The 17589-nt window shown below is 36.1% G+C and overlaps 1 protein-coding gene across 2 annotated transcripts in view; it reads left to right on the forward strand.

Annotated features, from left to right (window-relative positions):
• The window catches only part of SGCZ (sarcoglycan zeta), a 405020-nt gene that overhangs the window by 47409 nt on the left and 340022 nt on the right, over positions 1-17589 (forward strand). Inside the window, exon 2 of one of the 2 annotated variants that reach the window (XM_054514715.1) lies at positions 12-83. The exons of the other annotated variant lie outside the window; for it this stretch is intronic. Within the exon in view, the coding sequence (XP_054370690.1) occupies positions 12-83 (72 nt within the window). The remainder of the gene's footprint in view (positions 1-11; positions 84-17589) is intronic. 2 annotated transcript variants of the gene reach the window in all.

The raw sequence follows: 17589 nt of genomic DNA on the forward strand, positions 1-17589 counted from the left end.
CCTATTTTCAGGTCCAAGTTTTCAAACCCAGAGACTGGAAGTTCAGTTTTCTCTGTGGCTGGAAAGAAGCCCTACTCTGTCCTGTGAGTAGACAAGTGTTTCATCTTTCTGTGGGACACTTTCATTATAAGAGAGAGCTTATATCTTTTTAAAGAGCTTTAGCAGTTATGAGGTCACTTGGTTTGTAAAGGTCATGCTCTCTTCTTTGTGTTGCACCTGGTAGAAGTGAAAAAGGAAATTTTGCAGAGACTTAAACTCTTATCAGCTTCAGTAGGTTTTTTATGTGTGTCATCCTATCTTCCCCCTGCTCCCTTTTTAGTCTTCTCAGTGTACGTGTTAGCATCTTTTTTGTTGAGGGAAGAGAGAGATGAGACCATAAAGATAGCACTTAAAAGTAGCATCAATCAGGTAAACAGAGAAACTTCATTACAGTCCCTTTTAAGAAGAGAAATGAATAAATTCTGTTTGAATGCATTATTTTTTGTAGTGTCTTCTAATCTATATTGTTTAAATAGGCAGAATCTGGACACACTAAAAACCTGAAAATATTTCCTCCAATTTCTGTTCATGATATCTTCACATTTTGACATAATTGTGTGCAGGCTTCCACATGCAGGTTGAATAAATGTGACAGTTTCTGCTTCTTAAAAGAAATAATCTATCAGCTTTGTATAATTGCATTTTTCACAGTTCTCTCAACTGGGAACAGTCTTTGACTAATAAGTAGTGCTCAGATTTAACTCAAGATGCATTTACCACTGAAACTGGAAACTCTTATCTGTATAAAGAAAATAAACAGTTTATGCAAGAAGGTGCTGTGGGGCTTTAATGCATTAATTAGTTAAAGGAAGTAGTCCTGGTTTTGGTGGAGATAGAGTTAGTTTCTTCACAGTGGCTGGTACACAGTGCTGCATTTTGCATTCGTTATGAGAATGATAACATTCAATGATAACGAATGATTGACAACACACTGATGTTTTGGTTGTGGCTAAGGAGTGTTTGCCCTAAGCCAATGACTATTTTATTTTTTTTACTCTCATGTTTGGCCACTGAGGATGTGCACAAGAAAGCTGAGGGGGGAGCACAGCAAGGACAGGTGACCTGAACTGGCTGAAGGGATATTCCATAACATACAACATCATACCCAGTGTATAAACAGGGGAGTCACCTGAAAGAGGGATGGTCTTTGGCATTGCTCAGTGAGTGATTAGCAATTGTACTGTGCATCACTTTCTTTCTTGGGTTTTATTTATTATTGTTATTACTATTACTGTTATGTACTATTATTATAATATTTTACTTTGTTGCAACTATTAAACTTTTCTTTACTTACAGGCTTTATTTCTGTTGCTCCTCCTCATTATACTGATGGTGGGGGTGAGTGAGGCCTGCCTGGTGCTTAGTTGCCATTGGGGCTTAAATCATGACATAAGAAAAAAAGCACAGTCTTTGCTTTTGCAGTGACCAGTCTGACAGGATTACAGCAACTTTAGATTTTCAGCTCCTGCTTATTACATTGTTATTGTGAAAGATAGCTCTATAGTTTGCATTTTGTTGGAATAATACTCCTTTCTTTGCAGAAGAGAAAAATGGAAATACAAATTCCATCTATAAATAGACTATAAAAACTGGAAAAATCTTCCTTCCAATGTGTGCATGTGGGAAAACAAAAGATTAGTCTTTTGAGAAGCTGGCATTATATATATCAAAAGAATAAATGTCTCATTATCATTTTTATATGGCTGCAATATATTGATTTTTTTTCTCTAATCAAACTTTAATAATAGATGTTTCCTGGATGTTAAAGATGAAAATTTGTTTTTGTGGGACGAATACTGATACTTGCCTCTGACTGAAGTCATAGGCAAGTTCCTAGGAGTGTAAGGTCTGAATTTTGCTTCCCTGTTTTTTTTGGTTTTTTTTTTTATCCTGAGGGTCATAATCCTAACTCTCAAAGAGAAATTCCCTGTACACATTTAGATCACCAGTGTATAGTTATATACAGTTATATACCAGTGTGCTTGATGCTCTCTAAATTACTGTTGGTATGAGTTCTGGTCAAAGAGAAGCAATATAGTTACTGGTGATGTAGATGCCAGTTATAGCCCTCCTGCAGAGAGATCTGAGGAGGGGAACCACTGAAATACTCAGATGAAGTAGAAATAGTGTGCCGTAATTGGCATCAAAGAATGCCATAATTGCCTAAGGAAAGACTGACAAACTGGACAACTATTTCAGAACTAAGTGTTCTCTTTAATTGTTTTATTGAAGCTGATCAGCCTCAATAAAATATGGGAAAATATGTATGTCAAATCAAATCTGCATGGTCCTTTGATGTTTGAATAAATGATAGTGCTACCACAGTTATCTTTGTCAGAGGTACAGTTATTAAAGAGGAAAAGATGTGGAGGTGTGTGCTAACTGCCTCCTGTGTTAGGGACCAACTTTAGCATGACCAAGATCATGTGCTGTACAAGGAATTGTACTCACTCACTACTGTTGTGTCCTGATTACAATTGCATCTCAGTCATGGCAAAACCATAAGTGGCCAAAAGGTCATACTCCTGCAGTTGAGAGTATTCAAGATAATTCATGTGATTCTTCCAGAATTAGCTACATAAAATAGAAACGTAGGTTTTAGCTAGACATTACTTGGAGATAAATTAAGCTAGAAAACTTGTCATTGTGAGAAAAAAAAAGTGACAGGAAGTTGAAATTTTCTGAAACTGTGTTGAGAAGAACAACAACTATTTATGGTAATGTAGAAAATAGGTTTTATACTTTAGCAAATTCTCTGAACTGGTTATGTTGTAGTATATGTGCTCATATGAGCTGATTGTGGAACTCAGAAGCTCTTTTATGAAATCAGATCTCATGAGTTTAGAATATTATGTACTGTAACTGGCTACTCCATAGATCACAAAAGCAAATGTCTGGGGACTGCCTTGTGTGTTCAGAATTTAGCAGACCTATGATATAAATTCTTCTGGAATTATTTCAGTTTTCTAGTACTTTTGACTACTTATTTTCAATATCTTGAATATGTTGGGATTCAGAGGTCTCATTTAATTTAACCAGGTAGTGTGTGCATTCATCCTCAAAAAGTGAATTAAGCCACCAAGGGGGAAGAGAGGTGCTTGGACTTGTTTATTCAGAGAAATATGTGTTTCTGAATACACTGGGCTCAGTTACCTAATACACAGAAATATACCATATAGTTCACAATTAAAATTATTCCATTAAATTACTGAAGTGGACTTGATGATTCTCAGAAGTCTAGAAATGGACCATACATTTAAACATGCTATTGTAAGCAATTCTCTTATTTCATTTATGAAATATGTTGGATTGTTTATTGAAATCATGGAATGGACTAGATGACCTTTAAAGATTCCTCCCAATCCAAACCAATCTCCCTGCAATGAGCAGGGACATCTTGAATTAAATCAGGTTGCTGAGAGTTGTGTCCAACCTGATCTTGAATGCTTCCATAGATTGAGCATCTACCACCATTCTGGGCAACCTGCTCCTGTGTCTCTCCACCCTCACAGTAAGCCAAGTCTTCCTTACAGTCTGATTCTACCTTCTTTTAGTTTAAAGCCATTACCCCATGTCCTATTGCAACAAGGCCTACTAAAAAGTCTGTTTCCATGTTTTTTAAAAGCCCCCTTTAAGTACCGAAAGGCCTCAGTAAGGTCTCCCAAGAGCTTTCTCTTCTCCAGGGTGGACAAACCCAAATCAGTCAGGCTTTCCTCATAGCAGAGGTGCTCCATCCCTCTGACTTTGTGACCTGCTCTTGCTCCATCAGGTCTATGTCCTTCCTTGTGTTGGGGCCTCAGAGCTGGGTGCATCACTCCGGGAGCACCTCAGCAGAGCAGAGGGGCAGAATCCCCTCCCTCCCCTGCTGTCCACGGGGCTCTGGATGCAGCCCAGGACACGTTTGGCTTCCTGGGCTGTGAGTGCCCATGGCTGGGTCATGTCCAGCCTCTCACAGCACCCTCAAGTCCCTCTCAGCAGGGCTGCTCTGGATCTTTCATCCCCAGGCTGTGTTCATGCTGGGGCTGCCCCAACCCAGGGTGCAGCACCTTGTGCTTGGTCTTGTTAAACATTTGGAGATTCCCATATGCCCACTTTTCATGCTTGTCCAGGTCCCTCTGGATGGAATCCCATCTCTCAGTGTGTCAACCCCACCACTCAGCTCAGAAATATACAGAGATAAAAATGGGAGTTGATTCTTTTATAAATAATCTTGAGGCTCAAATAGCTTCTTTGGTGAAATAGTTGCAGAAAATATGCAGAAAATATTTCCTGCATTTATTTCATTTGGAATGATTTTTTCATTATTTCTCAATTTCACAGAGAAACTTTATATGTAAAATGGTTATTCCACAGCTCCCATACACCTTACTGAATACAGACATACCTGCATTAAAAGCTCTTTAAAATGATAATTACTTCACTGTGTTAAAGTGCATGAAATTCATGTCCTTTTCCAGGGCATGGGAAAATAATCCTGTTTAAAATAATGCATGGTATTACATTTCTCCAAGCATGAGCTGATACTGAATTGTATAAGCAATAAATGTTTCTACATTTGGAAACTTAACTGTCAATGTTGCTTGAAGATAGTTGCAAGTTGTTAAATTAGGATATGCTAAAGATAATGTACTTCTCCCGACTTTATTTCCTGTCCAGAGAAATTTTTTGTCCAAGTACTCTATCCTCCGTTGAGGGCAGAAACTCTTTTCTGTCTGATAATGCAGTACATATGGAAAAGGGATTCCAAAATTTTTCCAAACTGGTGGGTATTAAAGACAATACAACTATTAAAAATAAACTTTTGGAATATTTACTGCTTGATTTTCTCAGAATTACTTTTTCTTATGAAGCTGGAAGGTTATATTCAAAGCAGAGTTTTGGAGTAGAAAAAGGGGATGTTCATTTGGGTTTTTTAATATTCTCCAAACTGGAGTGATGTATTTCTGCACTTGTAACATATTCTGAACCTCTTTTTTAATGTGGAGTCGGACTAAAAAAACTTTTCTATACCAAAATAATTTTTATTTTAAGCTGTATAGTACGTAAGAATGAGGGCAAGTAATAAATTAATGATAATGTATAATATGTCTTGAAACTTAATCCTATTTTTTCATAGGTAGTATTTCTACAACAATGTTGTGTCACTGGTTTAGCCCAACATGTAACTGATAGATCTAAGTGGTGATCAAGAAGAATTTATTAACTTTTTGCATTCATGTGTATGTCCTTTGGATTCTGCAACTCTGAGAAGAATGTGCACCCAAGAAAGAATAAAAAAATCTTCAGCAAGCTAGAGATAGTCTCTGTCTGCCAGTTATAAACCACACATTGCCATAAGTTACAAATTCAATATCACTTTCATGAGCATGGACACCATAATTGTGCTGCCTGACTGAATTATTTTTAAAGCATATGACTACTTAAATGTCAGAAAAATGCAACTTTTCCCTGTTACACTAGTGAATTTCAGCAAATCATTTCTTTAAGTATTTTCACTTGAAAAAGCCACAGATTCATTAGGGAAGACTGAGAAAAAACGTTGTTCTTTTCCATGCAGCTCTTTCCTTGTGTGAAATAGTTTTTGCTCTCTTACTGAGCCCAAATGATGGTTGAAAAAGGCACAGGAGCAAATAAGCTAAAAATAGTAGGACAGAACAGTGCAGGAAGAAATAAAAGGGAATAAAGAGACTGAGGGAAGAAAAAGGTAACTAAAGAAACACAAAACGATAGAAGGACTATACTGAAAACATAAATGTCAAGAGGAAAAGAGAAAACAACAACTAATACAGGAAAGAGTAAAATCAAATTATACTTTATTAGATTTCTTTAACTTCTGTTACATTTAGTTTGAAATATTTTCTTACATTAATTCTCTTATAGGTCTTAAATTTGTCTAATACACAATATAAATAAATGTAAAACATTAATCAATTAGGAAAAATATTATTAAATACAGCATTTATAAAAAATATTCCACTTTCAAGTAAAGTAATTTATTTAAACTTGATGTCATTGTATCACTAGGATTTAGGTATGTATGATGATTATATGTCCATAGCAAACCCAAGATTAAAATAATGTTGTTGGGTCATTTAAAATATAGTCCAAGTTGAATGAAAAAAACCCCACCTTTTAAAAGGAAGAGAAGATGTCTAATCTGGCTGCATGTGAGGAAACAGGTATTTGCATTATGCATCTGGTGACTGGCACTGTCTCGTTCCTCAGATCCTGATGAATTTATGTCTGCAAAATTATACTGATGAGCTACTTCTGTTTTTCATGAAATGGTATGGGCTTAGGACCTTGTTCTTCTTGTTGGACTGAAAGTCACTTTCTGATTTCTGTGCCTGCTCTATTTATCTTGTATGTGTGCTGTGAAATACTCTGCAAATATTTGCTCTGCAAGTATTTTCCTTCATTGTGAATTTATTTATGCTGTCCTGGTTTAACCCCAGCCTGCAACTGAGCACCACAGATCCACTTGCTCAATCTCTGTGATGGGATGGGGGGAAGAATTAGAAGGGAAAAATAAGAAAACTCATAGGTTAAGATAAAGACAGTCTAATAGGGAAGGCAAACGTGTTTACACAAGCGAAGGAAAACAAGGACTTCAATTACCTCTTCCAATGGGCAGTCAGGTGTTCAGCCGTCCCCAGGGAAGCAGGGCTCTGTTGCACATTAGGGTGACTTGGGAAGACAAATGGCTCCAAATGCCCTCCTCACCTTGGTCCTTCTTCCCCAACATCCATATACTCAGTGTGATATCATATGGTCTGAAATACCCCCTGGGTCAGCTGGGGTCAGCTGTCCTGGCTGTTTCCCCTCCCAACTTGTTTTGCACCCCCAGGCCCCTCAGAGGAGGGGTGGGCTGAGGAACAGAATGGGCGTTTACTCTGTGTAAGTGCTGCTCAGAAATAACAGAAATATCTCTGAATTCTCAGCACTGTTTTCAGCACAAAACCAAAACATCACTGCATACCAGCTACTGTTGAAAAACATTAGCTCTACCCTAGCAAAGACTAGCAGAGGTGTAGAATGTAAAATCAAGAACATCAATTCAGCAGCTTTCCCTGACTGTACTTCCTGCAACAGACTATCTACTGAGGATAAACAAAATGGAAGGTCATCAGCTGATATGAAAATACACAAATGTATTTTTGAATTCTTAATTTAGGAAGATGCAATCTATGCTATAAATTCTGAAATATCTAGTAAAGCTGACAGGCTTATCAGTTGGCAGGGAAATCAGTCTGGTTGTCATTGGTTTCAGCACACTTTCTTGTGAGCTGAGAGTGATGAGATTTTCTCCAAGGACATGAAAGGCAAGCTTAAAAGTGGGAGAGTGCTATGCTTAAAATATGAAGAGTTGTAGATAAGAATATAACGGTGAAAAGAAGGTCACTAGTATCACATATTTATTTCAACCTTTCATTTTTCTTCTTTTCTTTTTCCTTCTTCATTTTCAGAAAAGGAAACTTACTGGTTAAGAGCAGTAGTTTCTAAATAGCTGATTACACAACTTGCTTAGGATTGTTTAAACTAACTAATGTTTTAACTGATTTTTCTCACAGAAGGTTTTCATTTGCTAAGTAAGTACAGTGGGAGAGTAGGATAGTCTACATAGTGATGTATTGCATTCATTCTGCTTACATCCTATCATGTTTTAGCATACAATCTGGCTGCACCTGCCCTTTTGGAGTACTGTTTTAGTGTGCCTATTTATAGGGATATGATTCTAATTCACCAGCTGTGCAGTGGAGACACCAGTTGTTCCATCTGCAGCATTCATGCTGCACTAATGGGTAAAAGGTAAAATCACGTCTACGTGGGAAGTTGTGGGATGGTTTTTGGGGCACAGCTGAAGTGGCTGCTGATTCTTTTACAAATTGGCTCCAAGAAGCTCCAGCAGCTGCCTCTGAAGGAACTGCTTTGGTCACAGCTAAACTTGACCCACAACCACCTTTCCTCCCTCTTTGATTAAACAGAAGAGGAAACAACTCAAAAGCCTTATGCAATTTTTCCTGCAGGTATTACTGAAATACCAAGTTGTCTTTCTGAGGATATGAGAAATAGAGGCTGCAGAAGGAAAGGGACTTTTCAAAATGATTAAAAGTCCATTTACATAGGGATCCCATCTTTTTTGGGCATTGAGGCTCAGGAGGATTTGGGAAGCCTGCTTGAAGGGAGAAGTGAGAGAGGCAAACGTAGACTTTTACTCCAGCAGCTGTAAGAGCTGTACTGAACAGAGAGAACTGTGGGCTTGCTATAAGCAGCTGTAAGTCTTACTTAAAAACTAAAATGCTTCCCTTTTGCTTCTATTTTTGGAGTTTTTTTTTTCCTTCTCTGTTTTACCTACTTGTTTACTACTAAGAGGGCATCTTGCTCCTCTTCTAACCATGATAAAAGGGTGTGGGTCAAATTAGAAGCTGATGGAGAACACCTAGCACAAGAGTACCCAGCGTTCTGGCCTTTGCATGTATTAGAACAGCTTAACATTTCAATGTGTAATTGGAAAATGCTTATGCAACCATTTTGGCAGAGATGCTTAAGAGAAACAAAGATTGCTAGAACTGCACAATTTGCAGAAAATAACTTTATGCCCTTGTTATTGCCTGGAAACATGGATTTTCAAAGCAAAAGCTACAAGGATAAAAGAGAATAGAAAATGAAAGGAGCATGCATTCCTCTAGCAAAAAAACATCCCTTAAATTTCTGTAGTGATTATTTACACACTTTGGCATTTGAGAACTTGAATATTTTTTACTCATGTTGTCAAAAAATGGATTTTGCATTTAAATTAGGATAGAAGGCTATGATAATGTTATAAGATGAAAGCAATAAAACAAAGAAAACCATGAAAGGTCGGCTATGCTTGGCATAAAATAATTGTCTCTGGTGGCAAGAGAAGTAACATGTACAGCTAGTAGAAACCATAAAAGCTCTTGTGTATTATTGAAAAGACAGGGATTACATATAAATCAAGCTGTACCTTCTAAAAATAAAAAAATACCATGCTAGTGCTTGAGTGCTAAGTACACTATTTAGTGATAGCTGTACAATTTTATTTAAAGTAAATAATAAATATTATGCCTTCATGATTCCCTATTTTTGGTGGAAAATAAAAGTAATACATTCTTAAAAAAACCAGAAGAGTCAGTTTTATAAGGAAGGTAACCTGAACTAAAATCTTGTGAGATTTTAATACTTTTCAGAAAGTACAAGTGGTAAAATTGCCTTTCAAGACATTAAGTACAATATGCTGTTATAGCATACTTTGAAATAATTTATAGGAAATAGTCCTCACTGCTGTATTTGAATATAAAAAAAATTCTTTCTTGTATTTTTTTGCTTGATCCCACAATATGGAACAGTATGTAAACTGGTTGGTGAAAAAGCTTTTTTGCAAAAATGTAGTGATCAAGAAAGATGTTAGAAGTAGCTTTTCTTCCTTTCTTCCATTTTTTTCAAGTCTTGAATTAAAGCTAATGAAATAATGAAAGAAGCAAACAATTATGAGCTGAAATAATTAAACTAGAATTCTATCAATTTCATTTTCTTATATCGCCAAAAGAGATAGCTGAGGTTTTTTTTCTAAAGTGTTAGGAAAATGTATTATAAAAAGGTGTTTTATTATGAAGTCACACAATACAGGATCAAATTCTTCCTTAGCTGCTTTTTTTTTTTTAATTTAATCAGTCTGGTTCTTAAATTAATCTAGATTAAAGCAATGTGAGTTAATCAAAAAGCTAAAACACTCTTACTTTCAATTGCCTACAAATACTATGAAAAATGTGAATATATGTAGATTTTGGAGCTCAATTTATATTGCATTATATTGCAATTGAGAGTATGGATATGATAGTTTATGTTTAACTTTCATTTGATGCACATTATAATGACTTCTTTTCAAAATGCAACCTTGTTGTTATCCTAAGTTTACAGTTATGATTTTCCTACATGTCATTCAGTAGCATTAGGTGTACTTTCTGCTTTATTGCTTATTTGAAAATGTTGCACAGAGAGTAGTTGGTGAATAATTAAAGTTGGCCTCAAAACTTAAAACTGATCCTTTAAAATAGGCTAGTTTCTGATCAGATCAGGCTGTAAGGAGTTGATTTAATTCTGATGAACTAATGTCTGAAACTGCAAACCCTAGGAAAAAACACTGATTTGCTCTCACACTGGGTCCTTAACACTTTTAGGCTTTTGCATCCAAGTGTTGTTTCAGTGAACAAATAAGGGAAGAAACAGTACTTGGTACATTTGGTCATCTGACAATTTATACTTAGCAAATGTTCTGTGTGGGGTTGAGGGCAGCTGGTAACCAGAGGATATTTTCTTTCAATTTTGGGGACATGTAATTTTGATAGCACTGAATGTTTATGCCTGTGGGCATATATGATGTACCCTGTGCATGTACCTTCTGCTCCAACCCACTGCCTGCTACTGACACCCATTCAGGGTTTGGGAATTTATCTGAGTAGTTGTAACAAACTTTCCACTCCCCTGACTGTGCTGAAACCACACAGTGGAGTAAATGGGTGAGTAGCAACATCCGTCTGACCCTCAAGAGGCTGTCACTGCAGTAAGCCTTTAGGTGTTTGCAGAGCAGTGCCACAGAATCTTTGGGCTGGGCACATCTCCACTCGCTACAGAGAAACAAAGGAATGAGACAGATGGGGAGGTCATGTTTTCTCCCATTCACCATTTCAAACTAATAAAGAGTCACAGTTTTGTCTTCTAAAACCTAGACTGAAGAGAGAGAGAGAGCAATTTCTTTTCTACTGTGCCAGATTTTCAAGACAATCATAGGAACAATGTTGAAAGTTTATGAAGGTTCAGGTTAACAGTATAAGCCTCTTTTATAAAGAAATTGATTCCATTAAAGCAAAAAATTGAGTTTCAAAATATGGCAGAAAATGTCTAAAAATTATGTACTGAAATTCATTGATTTTATGCATAAAAGCACTCAAATTATTTGAATTATTTTAGTTTTGACAGAAAGAGATCTATGAACAGATAAAGGCTGTTGCCAATTTAGAATAAAATCTTGGAGATTATGGAGCAAATATGTTCTTCAACCACAAGAAAAGAGTAACAATATCTACTGTGTTTAACATAGGAAATGTTCATCAAGGGAAACCAGGTTTTGACTCCATTGCTCTTGCTCCACTCTCTGGAGCTCTTCCTACAGCTTGCTTGCAGAAGAATAGCAATTCCTACCTTGAAGGACCCTGCAAACTTCTCTGCCCCTCACCTGCCTCATCCTTATTTCCTCAAGACTAGTGTGATTGTTAGCAGCAAAAACCAGGTCTTAGCTACATACAGCCCATTATTTAGAAGAAAATCTCAAGAAATATGCTCTGGGCTGCAAAATGTTTAAAGACCGCTCCTATATTTGGCTGTTATGCCAGACTGATATGAAACAGGAGTTAATTGAAAAAAATAAATTATTTTTGCTATTATATTTCTTCAAAGATGCCATGTCAATCTTTTAGCACATTCTATAAAAAGGCAGTGATACTGATATTACTGACAGGTATATCTACTTCTGTTACAAGTATTGTTGCTGTTTTCACAACAACAACAACAATAATAATAACAAAATAATGTGACAACCTGTCTTATCAGGTAATTAATTTCTATAGAGAATTAAATAAAACAATGACATATATTATGACATGTTAGCATTTCCACCAATCCATGTGGCTTTGGAGAAATAATGTGCAATATTATTAATAATTTTTGAGCACAAAATTTATTCATTTAATTTCAAAGGCTGTCCTCAAAGCAAAGAACTAGGCTGAAAAAGGAAAAAAATGAAATATAGCTTTCAGTAATGGTTCAGTTTCTTGAGAATTGTTTTTGCAGAACTTCTATGAGAAAACATTAGAATAAACGTAATGCAATTCTCACTTTGACAGTTATTGAAATTGGTCTATGTGCTTGTTGCTCAGAGATTATACATAATCAAAAATAATTCAGGATTAGTTGCCAAATTAATAAAGGCATTAGGTGTACATTCACTTGAATTCTTGGAAGGAGTGCAATATGCTTTTCTTTACAGCTTTAAATAAACTGCAGAACAGATAACTAGTAATACAATTTCTTATGTTCAGTGGAACTAACAAGCAGAACTACATTTGCACAGCACTGAAAATAGTTTGATTGGTTTTTGTGGGTTTTTTTTTTCCAAAAAGAATATTTATTAACACAATATATTTATCAAATTTGTGATTGTTTCAGTAAGTCCCTTGGTTTCATATAAACTCCTCCAGAACTCTGGGAAAAAAAATATTTTGGCTTCTAGATATCTTGAAATTTTCTTTGTTTGGAAGATCTGCTTCTCTGATGAGCAGTTTTAAGGGGCAAAATGAAACCAAGTGATTGAGCTTTTAAAAATATTTTTGGCCCTACTTAATGAATATTTTTTTCCCCAAACTTTGTTTTCAACATACAATGACCATATTCTTGATTCTTTCAGTCACCAGTTGTTTAAAATCTTTTCTAAAGGCTCCTGAAGCTATCAAGGGAATATAATGCATTCCTGCATATCTCTGTGAAATTAATTAGATTTCTATTTCTTTATCAGATAGTAAATAAAGGGATATTTGGCCTTTTAATTCAACAGACATTCTTTTACATTTCAGTATGCTGATAAATTGTTCAGAATTAAGCTAAATTTCATAAGTTACAAGGAATCTAATAACAATAACAAAGAAAGAGTTTAGAAAGGTTGAATTAAATCTTTTGCCTTTTAATCTTCTGAGAGTTACCTGCATGAGCTTCATTCTGTCATAAACAAAACAAAGGTTGCTGAAAGGAGGAATGAAGTAGAGGGGGAGAAAGGAAAGAAATTAAGACTCAGAAAATCATAGCATGATGTATTTTCATAGCAATCTAAAGATTTAAACCAAATATATGAACTTCTTTATGAAAAAATTGTCTTAAAATTTAGTTTGAATTTTCTCACTTCAGGACTTAAAAAAATGCAAAATAAGGTAGGTAGCTGGAAAGAGGAAAAAAAAAGCTTTTTCACAGTTCAGTTTTTGTACTAACAGATAAAGTTACTAAATCTATTTAAGGCTAATACATGCTAATCAAATAAGCATACCTGTTAGAATTCTGGTCTGGTGCTGTCTTCTACCAGGTATAAACTATGCTTACAAACATGCCAAATATAAACTGCAGTGAAAATAAATCAAATATTTTCTATTAAATTGTCTCTTACAGTTGTTCAGTACATCTACCCAAAGCAAATAACCAATTGTTCATTAAGTAAGTTTCACACAACCTTAAGATATTTTAAAAATTTGAATTGCAACAGGCCTTAAATTATTATTACTTTTTTTTTGTATGGAATGGGCAAATTTGGAAGTAACTTCCCTTTAAGTGGTAAGACAATTTGTGCTTTAGATTATATTGTTAATGAAATTCCATTGTAATGAGGATAACATAACAACTATCCTAATTGGATTGCAATAAGAAAATTTTGGCCTTGAAAGATTTTAGAGCTAATTACTGAATGCCATAGTGAAACAAATGAAACTCTTAATTTCTATTGTGGTAACATCTGAATTGCTACTAAGCATTTCCTCAGCAAAGATACTTTCTAAGTGATGATAGGTCTAAATATTCCTATTTAAGCTCCAAAGAAGTTTTTTCAGCTACCTCTATTCTCACTGGCACAGTTGTAGAACAGCTGCCATGAAGAAAAGGTGAAGTGTTTTTTGGTGAGGATGGGTGATGAAGAAATCAGCCTCTTTTACACCAGTGATAGGAATCAGCTGGAGACCTGCCCTGACCAAAGCTCTCTTGAGTCATGTCTGCCTTGTGCAGGTACAACCTCCTGGCTGACCCTGCAACTTCATCATGGATCTCTTGTAGGCTTCTCTCTTGATTAGGGTCATCCCTTTTTCCCCCCACAAAACACCTTGTAGAAAGCTTTCAAGAGCAAAACCTTTATACAATAACACTTCCAAGAAGCGCATGAGCAAATTTTGGTGTTGCTGTGATATACAACACAGGAAAGAACATGACGTGTAATTTTAATTTTTTTTGATTGACCCTCCATATTTGAATTCTATGTAAAAGGAAAAAAAAAAGGAAACAAATAATAGAGTCTGAATTTTGTTTCTCCCTTAGTAATTTAAATTTTAAAAATAACCTCAAATTAGCTTCAGGGGGATTAACTCACTACCTAAAATTCTATGTTATTTTCTCAAATCGAACAAGCAAACAGAAGTGTTGCCAGTTAATGCATTTTGTGTTTATGCCCTTCTTTAAACAGTGGGTATAAGTATTTACCAGGGTACTTTCAGAAGCTAGTATATGCAGGCTTTCATTGGCATTTCAACATAAACGATTGATGTGGAAAGCAGTGTAAAACTCTAGAGCACACATGTCTGCTTTGGTTGTAAATGCCTTATAGCAGTTTATGATGCTGGCATTGTGTCAGGCTCCTAGATTTTGTGAAGCTGTTGGACTAACAGCACTAGAAGGAAGCATTTTATCTTCCTGGATAGAAACAAACATCAGAAATGTTAGTGGAACACAGGCTTCACAGCCTCCTGAAAGAACAAACTGCAGTGCCTCAGTAACTATAAAACCAGGATTGCAATTAGTTGAGCCACTGTCTGCTATCTCAACATGCACAGCAATGTTTTTAGGAGGGTGGCTATAGGAAGGCAATGTACACAACCTCACGGCAGCAGGGTTATTGTGCAGCATGAATTTAATTAGAGGCAAAATGCAAGTGCTATTTATTTGGATATGGCTAATTTCTTTTGAAAAAGGAAAGAAGAAAGACATCAGACACCTCCTCAAAATGTTTGAATCTTGGACTGTGTGCCACTGTGTGCCTGTGAGGTATCTTTCTGGCAGTCAGGCTTTGAAGAAGACTGACTTCCACAGAAAAGGGACATTGAGCAACACACAGTTTCAGAGAGAAATGAACAACAGCGCATCTCGCTGTGTGTTCTTGATGCAGCTCCTTTGGTCTCTGCACAGTGATCCACGCTGCTTTATTGTTAAGAATAACTCTCACCCTCAGAGACCCACAGCGACAGTCCCTCCCTTCATTGAAGGTAATGGGAAATTTGCCAGTAACCTCAATAGAGACAGGAATAAACCATTTATTCTCTGCTGCTGAAACACATGAAAGCTTGACAAATCTATGAATAGGTAGATTCATCCTCTTCTTATTTTTAGAGTCTATTTTCAAATATTCAGAATGTATCTTCAATGCGAAAACTTGACTGTTACTTAGAGTTTTGGCCAATATGAATTGTTCTCTCCTGAAGTAAACTATTTTTTCAAACTACAATATTCAACAGCAATAGTAGTACAAGGTGTATTATTTATATATTTCTGAAAAGACACAACTTCCCAAGATGGTCCTACTTTTAATGGATACCATGAAGTGAAAACCTGAATAACTTCAATCACATCTCATAATTTTACAATCTAGCTGTAACATGGAACATGATTGTTTCTTGAAGTCTTTCATTCTTCTCTGGTTAAACATGCAGCTGGCTGATATTTTACCCTCTGTAATTAATACAATTAGGTTATACAGAATATAGAATATAGGAGGGAATGGAACCCAACCACAGAAATTCCTTGAAAGAACCCTTCAGAGGAATATTTAGGAATATTTGTATTGCAAGTTAAAATATATTTTCACATTGGATAATCCTTGCAGAGTTGAATTTTATGAAAGCGTAAACTTGGTTTGCAACACTCAAAGAACATTATTAGTTAAACAGCTTTATTTCATTATGTGACTGCTAATTTAATATTCCCTTACAAGCTTGAAAATAGACATGTTTCTGTCATTTCCTCTAAAATCATGCTTGTTTGACTTCTCTACCTTAAAAGGTACAAAAATACTTCAAAGAGTAGTTCTCTGTATGCAGAAGCATTTTTTTTTTTTCTGGCAGCTATGAAGATTTGTTATATTTGGAATATTTCACATTTGTTATGTTTTTGCAGAGGCGTTTTTTCATAGTTACCATACCACATTTCAGAGTTATCACAAAACATAGGAGGTTGGCCAAGACCTCATCAGATCATCTAATGGCACTTCCCCTGCTCAAAGCAGGGTCAGTTAGAATAGGTCAGGACACATGCCTAGCTAGGGCTTGAATATCCAGAAGTTCCCTGGGAAACCTGTGCTGGTATTTGACCACCTTCACAGGAAAAAATATTTTATATTTAAAATTAATTTTCTCTATTTTAATTTGTGCCTGTCATCTCTTATCCTGTCACTGGGGAATGCTGAAAAGTGTCCAGCTTCATCTTTTTTTACCTTTCCCCATCAGATTTTTATATACATAATGAGATCCTCCTGAGACTTCTCTTCTCCAAGCTGAGCACTCCAAGCTTCCTCAACTTGAGCCTCATATGAGAGACGCTTCAGACCCTTAATCATCGTTGTGGCTCTTTGTTGGATTTTTCTCCAGTATGTCAAATTACTTCTAGTATCAAGGAGCCCATCACTAGATCCAGAACGCCAGATGTGTCTTACTAGGGCTGAGTAGAGGGCAAGGGCCCCCACTTTGACCTATTAGCAATGCTCAGCAGCCCAGAAGGCTGTTGGCCATATTTGCCAGAGGGGCATCTTGCTGGCTCATGGCCAACTTGTCATCCAGCAGGACCATTTTTTTCCCAAGATTTTTTATTTTCAAGCTTTCCATGATTTAGTTATATATGGGTAGAGGAAACATTAGAGGAGATAATGATAAGACCAAATTTTCATTACAAATATGACTTCACTCTAACATTCTTGTGATGAGAGAAACAAGCCCAAGGAGGAAATTTCAGTATCTGATTCTAATTAACCTCCTTGAGTCTAATTAATTTCACCAGTTTCAAATTAAGGTGAAATGGGGAGTTGATGTGTTATTTAAAAGCTGTTTAGGGGCGAGAGGGTCTTGGAGAGTGGTGGAGAGTAAAGCAAGGAGCTAATTTAGTAGGTGAGATCAAATTACTGTGTTAAAAAGAGCTAAGGTTTTAATGAGTTTTTGTTGTCTGTGTTGTTTGTTTTTTTTCTTTGTTGGTTTGTTTTGTTTTTTGTTTGGTTTTTTTAACGAGAGGTAGCTCAACAGTTTCACAAACCATGAAATACAAACCTCTGGTAAGCAAGTTAAATTGCTCTTAATTTGTGTATGGGGTCTAAATATGTTAAGTGATATAAGGACTGGTATGTAACCTGTCCTCTTTCCCAACCTAAATCTATGTTATAGTTATGTCCCTGAAATTAGAATATTTATTTGCCAACACAACCCTGGACTTTCTTGTACTTGAGATATTTTTCTTCTCAGTATTACATGTGTATGTTGCCCCTTCCCCCAGCCAGCTCTGTGGCACTCAGCCACTGTGAGGCCTGCTGTCTGTAGAACTCGTGTATAATTGAGCTATGCAGATGCAGCAGCTGAGTCTTTCTTAGAATTGCTGCCTGTGTGATCGAGCTGAAATACTGGAGTTGTAGTGATTATGCAGATGAATGATGCTTATTGATGCAGGACTCTCCAGTACAAGTGAGGTTGT

Source organism: Molothrus ater, chromosome 4 (assembly GCF_012460135.2).
Source record: "Molothrus ater isolate BHLD 08-10-18 breed brown headed cowbird chromosome 4, BPBGC_Mater_1.1, whole genome shotgun sequence".
Taxonomy (NCBI): domain Eukaryota; kingdom Metazoa; phylum Chordata; class Aves; order Passeriformes; family Icteridae; genus Molothrus; species Molothrus ater.